This window comes from Eschrichtius robustus, chromosome 3, assembly GCF_028021215.1.
Source record: "Eschrichtius robustus isolate mEscRob2 chromosome 3, mEscRob2.pri, whole genome shotgun sequence".
Classification (NCBI taxonomy): domain Eukaryota; kingdom Metazoa; phylum Chordata; class Mammalia; order Artiodactyla; family Eschrichtiidae; genus Eschrichtius; species Eschrichtius robustus.
The window spans coordinates 177,944,973-177,965,270 of record NC_090826.1 but is presented as its reverse complement, the minus strand read 5'-3'; the positions used below and the strand labels follow the sequence as shown (position 1 = coordinate 177,965,270).

At 32.9% G+C, this 20,298-nt stretch overlaps 1 protein-coding gene across 2 annotated transcripts in view; it reads left to right on the top strand.

Moving 5' to 3' along the window:
- BRINP3 (BMP/retinoic acid inducible neural specific 3) overlaps positions 1 to 20,298 on the top strand; it is a 402,541-nt gene that overhangs the window by 315,529 nt on the left and 66,714 nt on the right. For both annotated transcript variants that reach the window (XM_068538551.1, XM_068538552.1), the window contains one exon: positions 6,975 to 7,197. In XM_068538551.1, coding sequence (XP_068394652.1) covers positions 6,975 to 7,197 — 223 coding nt within the window. The remainder of the gene's footprint in view (positions 1 to 6,974; positions 7,198 to 20,298) is intronic.

Here is a 20,298-nt window from a genome sequence, read left to right as displayed (position 1 = left end):
AAAACCAAGCACATGCTCTCGTTATTGTCCATGGAGACTCTTCCAAACCACTTCTTATACCAGTACCTCTATCACCCAGATTTTTTGCTGCAAGTAAGAAAAACAGGCTCTAGCTGACCCAACCTAATAAGGACTCTATTAAAGGATATTGAATAGCATATAGAATCATCAAGAAAGCTAGAGAAGCATACTCTTGTGCTACATAGTTGGGACCAAGTGAAAAATCTTGCAGAAGACTTATTTAGTGAGGTCACCATTGCTAAATGCAATGAACAGTGGATCGCTGTCGGGCTGCACCCCGCAGGCCTGAAAGGCTTGTACTTGCCTAGCTTCAAGACTGAAGAAAGAGCCCAGAGTCAGTGACAGAGACATCAATGGTTTAATGGATGGGGGAGCTTACACGTCTGAAGCAAGGTCCTGGAGCGATACCCCAACCGCACCGTGTGCGGCAGACACCAAGACAGGATAGAGTGGCTGTCTTTGCTCCCATAGACAGGGGGAGGTTACCAGTTATAGGGGAATTGACATCAAGTTGGCTTGTTGGTTGCCAAGGAAACCAGCAGAGGGGCATCCCCCCCTTGATAAGCATAGTGGAGAGTTCTGATCTAAAGCTAGAACAATCACTAGCTGAAGCCTGGGGCAAGTACTTAGGAAGGTCAGTCATGTGCGTAGGGTGTAGGTGAAGCAGGCACTGGTCAAGCAGGGGATGGACAGAGAGCAAGAGAACAGCCATCTTGAGTGGCCTGACCATTCAATAGCACTACCATTACTGCTGCAACTTCTGTCTCCTTAGAGAATTGCTCTAGGCATCCTCTTTGTTATTGCGTCAACAGCTTAAGATCCAAACTCTGTGTGGGTACACCTGATTTCTATAGCTTAGATGATGCATCCACTCTGTAGCTGCAAGGGCACTGGGAAAGTGAAGACCTGGGTCTTGCCTGTTCTCTAGTTAGAGTTAGAGAGATAAACTATAACTGTAGAAATAACATAGTTAGTAGCTATAATTATAGACATAAAGCTCTGTTTGGGTAAGTTCTCAAACATTTGAAGAGGGGTTCATAAACAGGGCAATCCAATGAAGGACAGATTCATTGTCTTGCTGTATTGAAGTATTTTAATATAAAAATATGATGTCTCTTTCAGAGAAAAAGAAAATGGTCAGGGAAAGCACAACTTATTTCTAGGCAGCTACTAAGGAATTAGGTTCGACTTCTGATTTATGCCCGCTTGAACCCCTTTGTAGCCTCAGAAAATTGGCCAGTTCACAAGCTATTGAACAGGCTTGCCGTTTACTTTATGCAGCATTATATTATTTTGTCAATTTCAATGTAAACTCTATACCTGTGGCTTATAGAATGGTTTGAATAGACTTGCATTGATATGTGACCACTCAAAGTCATCTCAGTGATTTACTGTAGAAGTTGAGAAAATTCTAAACTGGTACAAGTGATTCAAATAGTCCCTGAGAAATGTTTGGAGGAAAAAAAATACTTTGTAAAAGTTAAAAATCAACCAGTTCTAGCCAGGATTATGGAATGGGTCAAAATTTGCCTACTCATTGTACTCCGTCAAAGGTCAGATTGTCGTTTCAGCCATTGGTAACTTCTGCCATTCAGGACACCCATTGCCTAAATTTTCTCTGTCTTGACTTTTTTTTCCCCATCAGCCCTTTTTCCTACGCACTTTCACATTTGTTTCTCAATTTTGTGTCTCACCTACTTAAGGCTTGCATTTCTGGAGCGTCAAGGTTCACAATTTATTTGCTAGCCAAATCTTTGTCCTTGAAAATCAGAGGAAGATAGAAGAATCCATACTATCTCCTAGGAAACTATGATTCTCAAGAAACAAGAAACAGCTTTATTAGAAGGGGTTCTGGTTGAGCAATAACTTTGAGGTCCGGTGGTAGATAGTTTGATATTTATTTGTCAGCATTGGAGGTAGTACTCCGTATAGGTATAAACTTACTGAAAGCTAAACAAACTGATAAACAAAAATCCATCCATAGAAACAGACTATATTTGCCATGTGTTCATGTATAGATAAGGCCTCAGTACTGCATTCAGTATAAGGAGATAATGTTTGCTTTATTAACTTACTGATTACAGAAAATTTGTGTTACTAGAATATATTATTAACATGTATTATTTCAAAAAATCCTGTGTTTACAAACATAAGCAGGAGAGAGGAATTTGAAGACACTAGACCAGTAGTATCACAAAATGAGGAACGATTATCCTTCCTGCTAAAAAACAAATGTTTGCATGGATTCTTCTTATATATCTGACACATTTTTTTTTTGCCTATTATATCCTTTCATTTAAAGATTGCTCTGTGTCCATGTTCTTTACATACTTTGTTATATACTGTACAATATTTTGTTATTGTAGTAAGACTATTGCTATGCTTTCATAATACTTGAAATTATTATCCATATTGCATTGTCATTTCTACTGAAAAGATACTTTGAGTGTACCACTATGTTAATTGATACAGGGAAAAAAACATGGAATGTGAGCCAGTACGCTTTTACTTTTATATTAGCAAGTCACTAAATAATAGCATTTTATGTAAATGTATGAAACATAAGATATAAACATAGAGTACTGACAATTTAATAGCATTTTTTGGCTATGTTTTTTACTGATTCACAATATTTATTTAAATTTTAGTAAAATAACACATTCATATGAAATAATAAATACCATAAAAGCACAAGTTTCCTCCCTGAGTTCTCCCTACCCATAGTCCTACTTTCTAATGGAAACAGCTTCTGTTTTGGATATAACTCAAGAAATTGTCTCTAAGTAATACAAAAGTATCTGATTACTTTTCTACACTTTTGAGGAAGTAAGTTATGTGCTCCCAAAGCTCTAGGAAATTTAGAATGCTTTAGAACACCTTTGAAAATATATTCCAAAGCAGTTCTGATCAGAGGTTCTGAATATGTGAAAATGCATAATCAATGCATTGGTCAATGCTTTTCATACTCATCAATAAAAGCAGAAACACAAATCAGGATCTATGTATTATGGCTAGTTCTTTTACACCCTGAAAATTTTACGTTCTCCACTCTTACCTATTTAATTCAACTGTGAAGCATGAGAATAAAGTGCATAAAAATATAAATACGTAAGATCAATATACAAATGCAGTAGCATTAATAAAATATTTTTGCCGACATTGAAGTCATGAAACTAAAAATCGTCGGCATTCTACATGCATAACAGCTCCAGTAAAATTTACATGAAGGATTATTGGGGGGATTGAGTTAATATTTAAAGCACTTAAAATTGAGTTCCTACCAAAGTAAGAACTTGTGTTAATAGAGAAAGAGAGCAAATTAGTTTCAAAATTAGCTAATTAGATATCAATGTTAACTAGAGTTTGCATTAGAGGAGAGGGGAAAAAAAACAACAAACCTTGCTCAGCTATTTTAGAAAAAACCTCATTTTTAATGGAGGAGTAGTTGTAATCTAGAGAATTAAAATGGTACCTGGCTAGTCTTCTCTAATTTATTGGAAAGACATCACCTACCCTAATTCTCTTCACCTCCACAGAATTCATTAATATCATACAACTACCTTCGTATTATTTTTTGCTTCATGTGAATTAGTTTTGCGAAGACGACCGACTGTAAATTCCTTCCAGCATACAGGATGTTTATTACCACTAGTATTATTGTTGTTGTTGTTTTGTTTCTCTATAGTCCTCAAAACTATGCTGAGCAAAAGTACTCAGTTCATACATACTTAGCAAACAGGGATTTCCAGATTAATCTCTCTCTAGTAATTCAGATATTGAATGTATTTCTCCTGGGCTATTTTTATATGACATTAATTTGTTTTCTTTTATAAATTTATCCCCGCAAAAAGTATGGCTAGTCATTGTTTACTTGCCATTTGAAAAGCAACAGCACTTTATCTCCTGCGTGGGTTTGGAAATTATTATAGGGTAAAATGTTATCTGGTGTCCCCTAATCATTATCTTTTCTCTTTGTAGTTATGTAAATCTCTAGATTTATATAATAATTCTAACATATCATTCAAATTTCATTTTCATATTCTATAAATAAGAACTTTACTAATTGCCAAAAATAAAAGACATCCACAGGAATATTTCTGGAGATTCTGTTGACTTCTAAGTAGAATGAATTTTAGATAAGATGTTATTTTAACATTTAAAAATATTTAATGTTATTTGTCATTTTTTAAAAATAAGATGAAAGGTTTATTCATATTCTCACTCATAGACTGAAACATCTGTATGTTTTGTACACAACAGGTGTCCAATAAATGTTTTGGGTGACTGTCAGTGGTGACTCTTAATGACTTCATAATGAAGTAATTATTCAAATGTCATGTTAAAACTGTTTCTTAGAAATTACATAGTGCCAGTTTCAGCGGACATACACTATTACATACACTTTGGTAAAATTAAATAAATTAACATATTCTTTAACGTGAATGAAATTTACTGATTTAGAAACTTTCATAATGCTACTATAACAAACAATGAAAATAACTAAAATATGCATACCCATGAAACAATAAAGGCTTATCAAAAGTGTTCAAGTAAAAGATGACAATGAAATGAATGATTAGTTTTCACAGTAGTGACATCTGCTCTGTGAATAATCCAAGGAATGCTTTCCAGTTTCCATGCACGAACTCCTTTATTCAAAGGAGAGAGTTTCTCAAAAGAGACATATGGGACCAAACAAAATGTAGGGTACTGTGAAATTGGAATTTTAAAATGCATCTCTTATTTATACCCTGCTTACTTAAAAAAATGATTTGAAGCACATCAAATGGATATATCCTCAAAAATCTTTCGCCATAAATTTTGCAATAAAATGTCCTATTTTTTCCTTTTGTTTTATTTTTCCTTGTTCTTCTGGTAAAGTCTATACCTTTAATGTCCAAAAGATGCCAGAACTTTGTATTTATTTCCTCTAGAAAAAATATCAACCCCAAAATTCATGAATATAATTTTCTGTTAATTGTTTAAAAGTTGCATTTTCCATCACTGATGAAATAGTTTGGATTTGATTATTGAAATAGTCCTGATTATAAAAATATAAATTAGTTGCTTTAAGTATGTATATGTATCAATGTAGTTTATCTTTTCCCATGTAAATGGCATATTTTTTAAAATGTGGATGATAATTTGGAGGTTTTGAAGCACTGCAGTGGAGCCAGTCTCTACTAATAAGGAATCGGTATTAACATACCTTGTCCAAGTTCAGTTAAACACTAATGCCTGTAACTGGCTATTTGAAAACAACTGTTTTTGAATTGGATATTTAAAACTAACAGTCATTTAAAACAACTGTAACATCATAGAATTTTAAAATAAAAAGAGATTATTATCCAAAACTTTCTATCTCGTTTACAAAGGAGGAAATTAAGGCACAGAGAGACTGAGGTTTAATGCATGCCATATGACATTTTTATGGGTAGAATAGTGACTAAAATGTGGTTTGTCTCACTTACTAAATAATACATCTTCAGCCACTGAAAACATTTTCCAAATCTTGTCCTGTGCTGGAGTATATATGCAGAGGAAACCCAGCCACTCCAACATGGAACTGGGGGCAATGTGATATGCTAAACACAATAAATCCTTTAAAGAGATACTAAAATAAATAAAAAGTTTATGTTTTGAGTCCATGATCATAATATTTAAGAAGAAAAGGAGAGATGGGGAGAAGGTTCTACTCTCTTTGTTTCTGTTTTTTTAAATATTTTTGTGGTAAAATGTATATAGCATAAAATTTGCCATTTTAAATGTACAATTCAATGACATTAATTACACTCACAATGCTGTGCAACCATCACCACTATCTTTTTTCCAAAAAGTTTTTATCACCCCAAACAGAAATTCTATAGCTATTATGCAAAAACTTCCCATCTGCTGTTCCCCCATCCCCTGGTAAAGTCTAATCTATTTTCTGTCTCAATGAACTTGAACATTCTAAATATTTTATATAAGTGGAATCATACAATACTTGTCCTTTGTTCTCAGGCTTATTTCACTTTTAGCATGATATTTTGAAGGTTCATGCATGTTGTAGCATGCATCAGAACTTCATTCATTTTTATGGCTCAGTAATATTCTATTTTATGTATATACGACACTTGGTAGAGCCATACATCTATTGATGAATAGTTGGGTTGTTTCTATCTTTTGGCTCTTCTGTGTTGAGATAATTAATAGACCTTTTAGATGATTATTTTGTTGTAGTGTCAACTTTTGTTCCTACTGTTAGTTACTTAGACATTTGAAAAGAAGATAATTTAGACATGATAATTATTGACACACACAAAAAGCCAATACTGGAGCTTTAAATTCTTTTTTATTTTTTTCTCTTAAGTATACAGTTAGGTTTTAAACTGTTGTTTTAACAAATTGAAATGTGGTCAGTTACTAAGGGAACAACCAGAGTACATAGTTGAATATTATATTTTACACTATAAAAGTTTCCTCTTTTTCCTTAAACAATATAATCATTTAGTAATGATAATATATATATATATCTTTCTATACTGATTTAATGAAATTTTCTGAAAATATTTATTTAATGAACAAACTTGGAACAGATTATTAATACTATTGCCAAAAATGAAAGCTAGATTAATTACCACCACCTATGGGAAAAACTTCAATACCATCAAATTCAAACACCATCGAAAGGAGAATGTGGAAAAATTAAGTTCACCTTAAACTTTCTGCCCCCATTATTTGCTGTAGCACGATTATTTTAAGTATCTTTTTCTGTGAATGTTCTTTCTTGAGGGGAACAAAAAAAGAAAACAATCCTAAAGCATAAAAAAAATTTCCTTCTTGCCATTAATTTGCTACACAGAAAATAATAGATTGTATTCTTTTTTAACGTTAACATACTAAATGTGTTTTGGGGAAAAGGGAAAATAATTATTTTATTATTAAAGTGTTGAATTTTGACATATTTTCAGATGAATTCAAGTTCTTTATGAAAAGGCTACCCATGAATTATTTCCTCAACACGTCTACCATAATGCATTTGTGGACAATGGACTCTAATTTTCAGCGCCGCTATGAACAGCTGGAGAACAGCATGAAGCAACTTTTCCTAAAGGCACAGAAAATTGTACACAAGCTCTTTAGCCTTAGCAAGAGATGTCATAAACAACCCCTCATCAGCTTGCCAAGACAAAGGTAAGACGTGTAGCAATGTAGACAACTGAGGACAGCTCTATTGATTTTCTGAATGTAGATGTAGTAATATATATAGCACAATGTTATTTATATTATTAGAGATAATCTGAAAACAACATGTAGTCTTAAGTCTCATAATAATTAATTGTAGTTATTTTCCAAAGTAATAGTACAATGAGAGCACATACACTATTTTCTATTTTTTAAATTTTCTTTTACTATCGGAATCAATAAATTTTTCTAACTTGTTGTGCATGGTAGTCAACTGATAATTGTATCACAGTGAACATAAAAACACAAAGACTTACAGTTACATTGTAAGCCTAGGAAGTAAGCCAGAATAAAAGTAAAATTTCTTAAGATTTTCAAATAAAAGAATTTAAATTTTTAAATTCTTTAAAAAAATTTAAATTTTTTCTTTGACCTGTGTTCAGAAAACCATAAAGCTCATTCTACATGAATCTATGAAAATTGCTGGGAAAGTTTCAAACAATTTATATGAATGTTGACAGACAGACTATTAAAATATTTGTGCCTGAACTGATCTGGGGAAGCACGGGTTTTAGATTTGCTAGTTTAAGATGTGTTGACCAGTCAGTGCAATAAAAATTTGCATGTATTTAGTAGAAGTCAGGTTGAAAATAAATAAAATGAAAAGCTAAGGAAAAATTTAGGACAAAATCATAAGAAAGTATGCATTTGTACCAGTATCTCTATTATAAAATACTTGAAGTTTGACCTGATGCTTAAATCATTAAGAAATCTGTAATTACAGATTTCTTTCACAAAAAAAAAACCAAAACTGAGTCTACACATTTTTAAAATTCGATTTCAAAATAAATTATTGGAATTTTTTTACAAGTCATTGGATTTTAGCATATTCAAATTTATGCAACCATCACCACAATCTAAGTTGAGAACATTGTCACTGTCCCCAAAAAACCTCAGTCTGTCCCCATACTCCACACCCATCCCTAGGCTATTTGTCTCTGTAGATTTGTCTAATCTACTAACTGTCCTCATAGATTTGCCTATTTTGGACATTTCATACAATATGTAGTCTTTTGTTACTGGCTTCTTTCACTTAGCATAGTGCTTTCTGGTTCACCCATGTTGTAGTATGTATCAGTAGTATGTGTATATCACATTTTACTTATCAGTTAATCGTTTGATGGACACTTGGGTTGTTTCCACTTTTTGGCTAGTATAAATAATGCTGCTGTCAACATTCATGTGCTTTTTTTTAAATGTGGACGTATGTTTTCAATTTTCTTGGATATGTATCTATGAGCAGAATTGACTATTCAGAAGATAATCCTATATTTAACATTTTGAGGACCTGCCAAACTGTTTTCCAAAATGGCTGTACTATTTTATATTTCCACCAACCATGAGTGACAGCTCCCATGACTCCATATCCTCACCAGCACTTTTTATTATCTGACCTTTTGATTATAGTCATCCGAGTGGATGTGAAGTGGCATCTTCCTGTGATTTTAATTTATATCTCTCCAGCGACTGATGATGCTAACCATCTTTTTATGTATTTATTGCCCATTGTGTATATTCTTTGGAGAAATATCTATTCGGATTTTCTTCACTCATTTTTTGTTTGTTTTTTATTTGCATTATTAAGTTGTAAGAGTAAGTTATGTATTTGGATGCTAGTCCCTTATCAGTAGTATGATATATAAATATCTCCTTCCAGTCTTTTCACTTTCTTATCCATCTCTTCTCCCCACCTGTCTGTCTGTCTGGTCAGTCTAGCCCAAAAGTTTGTCAATTTTGTTTCTTTTCAAAACATTAACTTTTAGTTTTCTTTATATTCTCTATTATTTTTCTCTTTTTTATTTGATTTTTCCACTGTGATTATTATTATTTCTTTTCTTCTATTTGCTTTGTGTGTACTGTAATTTTCTTTTTCTAGTTTCATAGAGAGAAAAGGTGGGTTATGGACTTGAGAGCTTTCTTTTTTTTTTTAATATAGGCTGTCACTGCTATAAATTTCTCTCCAAACACTGGTATTAAGATTTGTTATTTTATGCATCCTGTAAGTTTTCTTATTCCTTCCACGCATAAGATATTTTTTATATATCTGCCTGCAAAGTTCAAGGAAATATTCCTTAACAGAGAATTATGGCTGGAGAAAGACACTGTTACTTTATGCTCTGTAAAAAGTTCATAATGAACTTTATGCTCTGTGTGGGTTAAATAGAGTTTGTAAACCACTGAAATAGATGGTTCTACCCTCAAACATAATAGGAAATACAATAGAATGGGATGGAAGCAAATTGATGAGTTTGCTTATAAACTTGTTGACTTTAAGTGTTCTTTTAATCACATTCAACTGGAGCTGGATATGTATGTCTGAAGCTCAGGGGAGATTTGAGAGAGTAAGATGGCAAACATCAGTGCACGTGAAACCATAAGATCTGAATGTAATACCATGGGAAATATGTAGACAGAATCTGAGGATACGTTTAAGGAATGAGTGGAGAAATGGAAACTGAAAATGAAACAAATAATGGGGTAAAATATATCAAAAGAGACATTAATTTCTATTAAAATAAAAATTAAATATTCAAATATGTCATTAGAGTGCAAAATTTTTAAGAAAAATATGAAATAATTCAAGTTGGGTATTACAGAATAAATAAATAGGCAGCATAAAATAAAGATGCATTATTTGGAACAAAATTCAGTAAATGATAGAAATAAATATTTGTTTTCCCAAACTTCTAAACTAAGTAAATCAAAGATTGCCAAAGGCTTTTCTTGACTTTCTTTTTTCAATTTAGCTTAATTCCTATGTTGGCTATTACTCATCACACACAATAAAAAAAAAAATACAGACTTCTTGCTAGATGAAAGATTTTTATTGAATTTGGATTTTTTCCCCAGCACGTTTACAGGAATGTGAGATTTTTGTTTCCTTTTTGCTTTTTATTTTTCCCATTTTAATAGAATAATATAAAATTACATTAGGACAACAAAAAAATATGTACTAGAGTTTGTTAGTAGAATACAGTGGAAAAGAGGTTGGAAATTTGTAGGGTGTGTTTTCAGAAATTTTTGAAAGAGGAAGTGGATAAGCAATATCAGTGACTCACTTCTAGCAGAAATTCTGGTTTTTTACCCTGTCTTTATGGAATTTTTTCAGCTATTCTCTTCAATTCATCTAACCCTAAGAACTGGTTTTTAATATCTGATATTTTAAAATCTGGAAAAATAAACAAAAACAAACTAAAATGAAACCTGCAAAGTACGCCTCCATTAACATTATTTCTTAACACTTCCTGTGTAATGCGGGTCAGTTGAAGTTTTTCTTTATAATGTACAGTGTAATTCTTTCTTTCTGGTAAAGCGTGTGGCCCTCTATCCAAATAGCAAGCCTGCACTGCTACCACTATCCCTCTCATGAATTCGCGTGACATCAAAATCCTTTTTCTTACCGAAGTAAATTCCAAAGCCTGTGATAATCTTGTTTCTTTGAGGTAGTCAGCTTTTGCTGCTATTCTGAAATTTTTGAGATAAGTAAAAATGACATATTCATTTCATTAAAGAAAAATAGTTGTAACAATTATTGAGAAGTAATTAGGTAGTGTTTCTATAAAGTGCCTCAACTATACTATTTTGTGCTGTCATGTCTTATTCACAGAGCAGCCAAGGGTCCATAGAAATATTACATTTAAAGGTCTGTTGGTAAAGGCTTAACAACAGACTCTTTAGGGGAGAAAAACACTTGATTTATAAAATTTACTAGTTCTTGTAGTATAAATATTTCCACCATGGTCAATTTCAAGCTAGCAATGTGCTGTCACGGCACGTGGAGTTGGGCAGGTCTGCACAGTTGGTTCTCCTGAGGCAGTGCATGCGGCTGCAGTAAACCACTAAAAATTTATTAAAATATTTTTACAAAGTTATCTCTTCTTCATTAACAATGGAAAGTGAGATAGGATGAAATCACTTCTCTAACGTCACAGAGAAGAATGAGTTTAGGTCTATGTCATTCTTAATCTGAGAACTATGTCATGTACTTCTTATATATGCTCTATGACAGGAGTTAGAAATTGGCATATAGGCCAAACCCAGCCTTCACCGGTTTTTGTATCAGCCTGTGAGGCAAGGATTTTTTTAATACTTTAAATTGTTGAAAAAAATCAAAAGGAGAATAATATTTTTGATTGATGAAGATGTATGGAATTCATATTAAAATGTGCATAAATGAAAAAGCCATGCTTATATGTTCACATATTGTCTGTGGCCACTTTCACACCCTAATGGCAGTTAGTTGCCACAGAGAGACAGCACGGCCCTGAAACCCTACAATATTTGCTACCTGGCTCCAACAGAAAAATTTTGCCAACCTGTGCTCTAATATAATATATAGTCTCTGTCTTTAAAAATGTTATCAAGTGTTTTAAAGATATTTAACTTGTATATCGTTGAAATGTTTTATATTATAAATATATTTTATGTTAAAGAAAGAATATTATTACTTTAGTCTCCATCATATGGAAACCTTATACAACCAGACTGAATCCTGAATCCCGAGTATTTGTGGAGTAATACTATCTTACTAATAATAACATATATAATTATATATATATAAATACATACACATGTGCATACATTATATTATATATGCATACATTATAAATATGTACATTATATATAGATCTATACATTATATATAAACCTTAATATATAATATGTATATATATCAATACATATATATGCATATGTATATGTACTTTAACATAACAACCATAGGAATAGTCTAAAACCTATATATCAAAATGATTTTAATTGAAGTGCCATTTCAAACTGATCTCCAAATGCAGATTTGGATAATTTCATGGAGTCAGACAAATTTCCCATCTCTCTCCTCCTTCTCCTCATGATCTCCTCCAATTCTAGTCCAATTCAAAATGATATTATGATTATAAACAAAGAGGAAGAATAAAGAAAATGAACACTGGAGGAAAAGGAAGTTGAAAGACTGGACGGTATCTGTGGGTAGGGGAGGATAAAGTCTGGGAATGCTGAAATAAACTATGGGAATATTTAACATGTTTGGGAAGGATTGCCCTGCCCACTGGAACTCTGAAAACACAAGACGCAGGCAGAATTTTAAGACATCTGAATGCTTAGTTATCTGCTAGAGCTCCTAGAGTCAGCTCTCACATTCACAGACAGCAAGTGCTCAATACATATTTGATGAGTGCTCTGTGATATTTTTCTTAATACTTTAGTTCAACCTCTGAACACACACAGCAATGAATTATTACTTTATGTAAAATGTTTTCCACTCTACATAAATTGGATCACCTGTCACAATACGCATATCATGTTCTATTTTGTTTCTCCATTAAGCAGGTGAATGCCCTCCCCCATTCCTTCAAATGGACCTGAGACAGTGTCTTTGTCTCTTCAGGCTGCTCTACACAAAAAATGCCAGAGACTAGGTGGCTCACAAACAACAGTTCACAATGCTGAAGATTCAAGTCCAAGATCTAGGTGCCATCGTGGTGGGGTTCTGGTGAAGAACACTAATCTCATTCAAGAGGGCTCCAACCTCATGACCTAAGCACCTCCCAAAGACCCCACCTCCTAATAGCATCATCTTTGGGGTTTAGGATTCCAATACATAAATTTTGGGGGGACACAGCATTCATATCGTAGCAGACAGGGTTGGTCTCTATTAGTAAGACCTTGAGATGTGAGGGTGAGAAGACTAGCCAGCCATTTTTTTTGTGCAGGAATCCTGTCCATGGTGGATGACAATGAAGCTTACATGTAGACCCAATATGAGACAGAGAATTCAGGTATCATTCAAACCTCTGCTTTCATTTGACTTCTAGATCCCGTGTACTTCTCTTTCTGAGGTTTTGTTATTCAACTTTTCCTTCTCTAACTCAGACATGACCCTTTTTGTCCCATATGCATCATCAGGCAGTTACCACTCTATTATGCATGCAAGAAAAATAGATATTTTAACATTTTCATGGGGAGAAATCTTTGCGAATGATGTTTCCCAATATCTGACATACAGGAATGATGTATAAAAATCCTTTTCAATCATATTTTTCCCTTAATTCTTTTTCATCCCTATTCAGCCTATTTTCTTTCTTCCCTTCCTACTTTGCTGAATATCCAAACATTTTCCCTCTTTACTGACCCTCATTCTCTTCAATATGTCCCCTCTTTACTGAAATCTTTCTATAAACTTTTTTTTTTAATTCGGATGATTTAGTGCTCCTGGAATCCCAGTTTACAATTTCTTACTAATCTTCTGCAAAATAGTGCCTCCTCACCTTAGTTAAACTTTCCTTTTTAATGTATTCAAACACATGAGATACTGCATCTGATTATCTTTCCAATAAATTAGTTAATTGGAGTTGGTTTCCTTCACTTGTAAAATCTAACATATAAATAGATATCAATCTAGATGATATGAAAAAGCTAATAAAAATCTGTTTCCATTTTGAATATGTCCTGGAAGCAGTAATAATGAAGTATGAACATGTGATTTTCCTGTGGTAATAAATATCCTCAACATGGCATAAAACTTACTTGAGACAGAGGAGGACTCTCAAAGTCTAATACGGTAAATACGTTTGCTTTTTTCTTTGTTTTGATAGTTAATTTTATCGAAGTCTGTGTATTATTAGTGTACATATAATCATCAAATTCACCATTGTTACACAATGTTGAGAGAGGCAATTTGGGAGACTATTGGCCTGGGAATGCGAACAATGAAAAAGCATAAGTTGTTGCCAAGTCTTAATGTACATTATATAAACTAATAAAGAACTATAAATACATAACATTAAAAGCAGCAATATAAGGTAAATATAGCTGTTAAACATTGGAAAAAAATCACATTTTATTTGGTACATGAACAAAATGGAAATCTGTGAAGATAAATTATAACTTTCTAATTTATAAACAATAGAAATACAGAAATGAGAAGAATTTTAAGTCATTATCAGGATATTTTTAAGTAGTTTTGAGTATTCAAAAAAGTGATCAGGGTTTATAATTCTTATCTTGTATTTATAAAATATGTAATCTCGGCAAACAAAAAATATTAATTTTTTTGTTTCTTTAATAATGAACAGAGATAAACTTTGGTTATATTATATGTGGTATTACAGTATTTATTCCTAGAAAGAATAGATTAAACATGCTTTAAAGAGGCATTTATACATAAGAAACATTTTTTAGGCTACTGCCAGCTTGAGCAAGAATAATTATAGGGTTATAGATACTGACCTTGACCAGAAGTTATCAACTGTTTGGTCTCAGGACCTTTTCAAATGCATAAAAATTATTGAGAAACCCAAAGAGCTTTTGTGTATGGAAGCTGTAAATCTGTATATGTATGTATGTACATGGAAGTCTATATTTACCATAGTAAAAATTAAAACTAAGAGCTTCTAAAATATGTACTTATTAATACAATTTAAAGAACAATAAGCAAGCTCATTACATGTTAACATATAGGACACTTAAACTTTAATGATTTTTGCACATTTCCTTAATATTTGGCTTAAGAGAAGGTAATTGAATTTGCATTGCTGTTTCTGCATGTAATCTGTTGCAAACTGTAGTTTTGTAGCTTCACACAGTTTTATTGGAGAAATGAGAATTGCAGTGCCCTTTTTGAATAATTGTGGATATTATTCTTAGATACTACACCAAAATTCAACAAGTGGAAGATTCTTAAAAGTCAGTTGTAATACAGAATCTAAAACCGTGCAATGAACATATTAAAATCTATTACATTAAATTATTTAGTCTGATTTGTACCTTAGATGGATCTTCTACTCATGCATACAAAATCATGTGTTAGTCATTTGAAAGATACTGATTCACTCAACTATGAAGATCTCCTAAATGTTGATGCATATCATTATATAATAAAAAAAATCTCATTCCTTAATATCATCATTGGATTCATAAGAAAAGTCTTTATATATTGGGAAGCTGTCAGTCTCTTAGTGGCAGATACAAGTTTTCCAAATTTCTAATTTTCACTTGAAAGCTAGAATTTTAACATTGCCCTTAAATATATCAGTTTGTCATGAAGTGAGAGATTTATTTTTTTTCAGTTTTGATAACAGATCTGCCAAATATCCAAGTCTGAATAACCATAGTTGGTCTGTCATCACACTTTCAAGTAAAAATATTTGCCAGAAAAAAATCGGTTACCTCAGGTTGCAACTGAGACAATTGCACGAGTGCTGCTGCTCAAGGCAACCACTGTAGTTCAGTGTGCAGCACAAGTGCACTACTCATGTGCCCATTTGGTTTTGACATGACTTGTACTGAAAATTGAGATACAATAAACTTGTTTTTACTGCCTCACCAGGAACACTTTTAAACCAAATATACTTTCTTTTTGTCCTACAAGCATGTAGCCAAAAAGAATATATATCTGCTAATACATTCTTGATTTGTGCTAAGTTTCCTGCAATAGCTTACCCGCCATTGTTTTTGACACCGTCAGTGCAAAAGTCAACAGAATGCAAAAGAAAAATAACATATTGGTATTTCTGTGCAAATACTTCTTTTCACTTTGTACACATCTTACAGGATCTTACTTTGCTTTCCCACTTCCCACTCACCCACATCAAAGGGCTAGTGGACCACTCTTTGAGAAAGCCACTCTAGGTCAATTTCAACTCCTTATAATGTTATTGAACCAAACTTGGGTCTACTCTCCAATATGCAGTAAAGCCAATCTACTGACACAGGGTAGTGGTGAAGGAAAGTGCAGCGTTTATTGCAGGGCCAGTCAAGGAGAACAGGCGCTCATGCTCAAAAGACCTGAACTTCCCAATGGCTTTCAGAGAGGAGGTTTTAAAGGCAGTGTGAGGGCGGGAGGGGGCTGCAGGGTGCGTGATCAGCTTGTGCACAATTCTATGCTTGGTTGGCATCAAAGTGAAGTTTCTAACATCATCAACCTTCTGGTTTCAACCAGCCTAGGGTCTATGTTTTGCAGTCAGCAGTTTTCATCTCGTGGGGGTCTGCTTCCTATAAAAACAACTTAGGAATGTGTGTCAGGCCTTTATCTGTATCTTTCAGGGAACTGGGAGTTCAGTGATTCTGCTCTGTGGTGGATTTATAGTCTAGATTGTTACCAGTTTCCTGGCTCAACAGCTATTCCTTGTTTCTACATCTTCACATTTCCCAATCATTAACTTTTGAGCCAGCCTTTAGAGACTCAAGGGAGGCCTGGGAGACTAAAGCAAAAGCCTTTCACTTCAAAGGGTAGGAACATGGGAGCTTGTATATGGTTTCATAAGGACCTAATAGACCTAGAAGACAAATTGTGGGGCTATCATAGAGGTTACATCCCTTCTTCCTTTACTTCTCTTTCTTTCATAATGCAACTCCTGGTTTTAGCAAAGCACATGCTGCACCACCCCTCTCAGTCTCCCTTGAACCCAGGATGGATACCGAATGGATGTAAGTGGAAGGAATGCATGAAACTTCTGAATTGGATCCTTAAAAAAAGGAGAATGCATGCCATCTACACTCTCATCTTCTCCCTGGCTAAAATGCAAATGTGATGGCTAGAACTAAAAATTATGAGGTGAAAAAACATATTAAGATATGTAAAGCCTGATCTCTTTGAAATTAGCATATCAATCCTTGATTGTTTATGTTTGCACTCTTATTTGAGAGAGGATGAAATTGCAGTTCTTCTGAGCCAATATTATTTGGCTTATGTTACTAGCCAAACTTGCATCCCAACTAATAAAAGTACCTTACTGTATGACCTCCAAAATCCTTTAATATTGCAGAATTTGTGATTTAATTAAAAATAGCACTTATATATTAATACAAGTGAATTTGCTGAGAGCAATTTTATATGAAACTGTATGGAAAAGTCAGGATATTAATTTTCCTTACATTTCTATATTACAAAGTAATTTTTTATTATTTTTTGTGTTTCAGCCACTCCGTGATGACTCACAGGCATATGCTAGGTAATAATGAATCAATAAATTTAAAAAGTTTAATATAATATTTAGATATCTTCAATGTGCTATTGAGAAATGTAAAAAATAGAGGAACTATAAAGTACCCAGCACATGGAAGGTGCTTAAATAATTATTATTTAATATTAACAAAATAAAAAACATCATATTTTTAATCTACAGGTCAATTCTAATGTAGTGAATTTTCTGCAAAATGTGTTTTCATGTGTTTCATAGTCAAAATAAAATTTATCATAAGGATAATGGCATAAATGCTGTAAGAAACACATTGTTATTTGTACAGGATAACTCATATGTGACTGGATTCTTATTCAAGGGAGCCAGAGAGATGAATTCAAGGAGAGAAAAAAAAGAAAAAAAATATAGTTGGTATGCTCCAATCTCCTGGGTACTGGGCCACTTCCAAACAAATTTCACAATAGGCAGATTTGTTCTTTCTGTCATGCTATTTCCTTTCACCTAACTCTTGGAGTGACCTGTGTTTCAGTTCTCATGGCTCTAAAATGTCCTTATCTTGTAACTATAATGTTCCTATTTGACCTTCAGCCCAGAGCTCATTTCATGATTTTTCAGTTTATTAGATCTTGTTAGATGTTAGTTGAAAATAATTCTTTTAAAGCAAATTCATACTTATGTATAAAAAGCAATTTGTGATTTTTTAAATTAATTATATACTAGTCATAGAAGTCTTCAATCTTAGGCAGAGTAAAAAAAATAATATTAAAACAAAATAAAAACCTGTGGGATTATTGTGTTGTGCTTGCCATTCTTTTTTTTTTTTTTTCCTCATGGATAAAAGATTATGTGGAGCAATCAGAGGGCTTGTCACCTTGAAATTTTGTCTAGAGAATGCTGTCTACAACCCACAATCTATACAGGAAAGTGATTCAAATTCTTTTTAGACAGTTGCTTTCAATAATATTAACAGAATCAAAAGGCTCTGCTCCTTTTGGAAATTCTGTGGACTTACGTGTATGTGTTTATTTGTATGTGTGTGAGAATAGTGCAAAATGACAGGTCATCAGTTCATTATATGTTTTAAGTAAAAATCTTATAATGTTGTCTTATCCTTCTTTTAAATTTGTTTATTCTCTGACCTGGGGAAAAGAAAGCCAAAAGACAAGGGAAATAGTCTTGAGTATACAGATATTCCAAATAAGAGAGATTTGTTCCTTTTTGTTTTCATGTGGTTAACTGTGCAGATGTCATTTCAATACCTCCTATTCCATCTTCATGGCATTAAAACAGTCTTCCAAGAAAGATTGCATGCCACTCCCAAGTACTTTTCCCCCTGTAACTCAGTGGGGTTGCTGTCTTAAATAGTCAGATTTGAGAACAGTAACAATTTGGACGGCTCCAGAGAACTACCATAACACTTCAGTTAACTTTCTAGAAAGAAAAGTCCTATTCATAGAATCTTGGAAATAAAGTCCATAGTGTGCAAGATTAGGATACCCATTTCCCAGGGCTATTTAGAGTGAGTACCACTTTGTTTAAACAATCAGAATCAGTTCCTTATTTGATATTGCCCACAGATTCATGCCACAGAGGGTACTTGGAAGCCTCTGCTCTTGGAAGCCTTGATTTTCTCCTCACTAAGCAGTTGATGATAATCCTTCATTGTGTTCCACTAAAAACTTGCATTTTGTGAGATATTAATGTTTGTTTTCTAAAATAAATACATAACACATACTTTTTTTTTAAAGAGCCATGGTCAAGCAAATTCGGAGACTATAATTACTATAAATTTTGCTGGAAATCTACAATGTATATATGCATACAAGTGTTCTACAATGTCTTACAATTAGAAAAAAAAGTAGATTTGTTTAAACAAGGATTTTTCCAGAACAAACTTTTTGCTTCCTAGAATACCTGTTACCTTCTCAAAGTATACACTTGGAAAACACTGTGCCACCATTTTTAATCCAATATTTACAGCTTCTAGAATTATTTGCAGTTATAATGCAATCACCTTGATAGCCATAAAATATTTGGCAATTACCTTGAGCTGAAAATGATTTTAGAAGATTTTTGTTTTCTCAGCTTCTTAGATGATTTCTGAGTGCTAGGTACCAATTCTTGGCAAATAATTATTTTAATTACTTTCTCAGAAAGACTTGGAGATTATACTACCTCATCTCTATAATGGAATTACTTGATATGGTACTACAAATTAAATGCTAATTTATTTACTAGAACACATTTTTGTCACATTTCTTTTTTATAACCTTGAACTCTGCGATTTTCATCCCAATATTTTGCATGAGATGGAAGGTTACATTAAATGAAAACCTTCCTATGATGATTAATTGGTACATGAAGTTACATCTCAGAGGAAAAAAAAATGTTATGGAGAACAAGGAAATAAACTGAATATATGTTGACATCATATTAACTATCAATTATTAACCATATATGGACCACAAAGTGAGAATCAATACAGATTTAAGGACACTAATGTCTCTCCAAATCTTACACTGCTATTGACAATAAAATTCTTAGAAGAGATACACATTCAATTTTTTAAAATATTTAAATCAGTGTTGAGAATCAGTCTCATTTCTACTTGAATCACTTCTAAACAATTTTACTTATTTTATGGAAGAAATGGTATATGTTTACTTGCCAAAATAAATAGGAATCTGAACATCATCCACTACTGGGATGCAGTGGTGGCTTTATTATCTCAAATACGAAGCCCATCTTTTAAATCAGAATTATTATGTTATCCATGAAACTTTCCTCCTGAATATTCCCCCATTAAAATGTTGTAGCCAGAAGTAAACATCATGATGTAGGTGTGATCTGACTAATTTAGAGTAGAATAGAATTTCCGAACGTCTTATTCTGTAAAAAATATAATTGTATATGCATAAGAGAGGAATAACACTCAAAGTTTTCTCATATTATATGAAAGTTGGTTTTTATACAAATAATATTGGAGGCTTCAATGTGTGTAGATAAAATAGGTCATGTCAAAACTGTCACTCGTAAATGTATCAATAAGATAGTATTTGTCCTAAATTCTTTCCCGTTAATTTGGTAACACCTTGTAGAGGCAGTGTGCAATCTTTAAACTTATAATCTT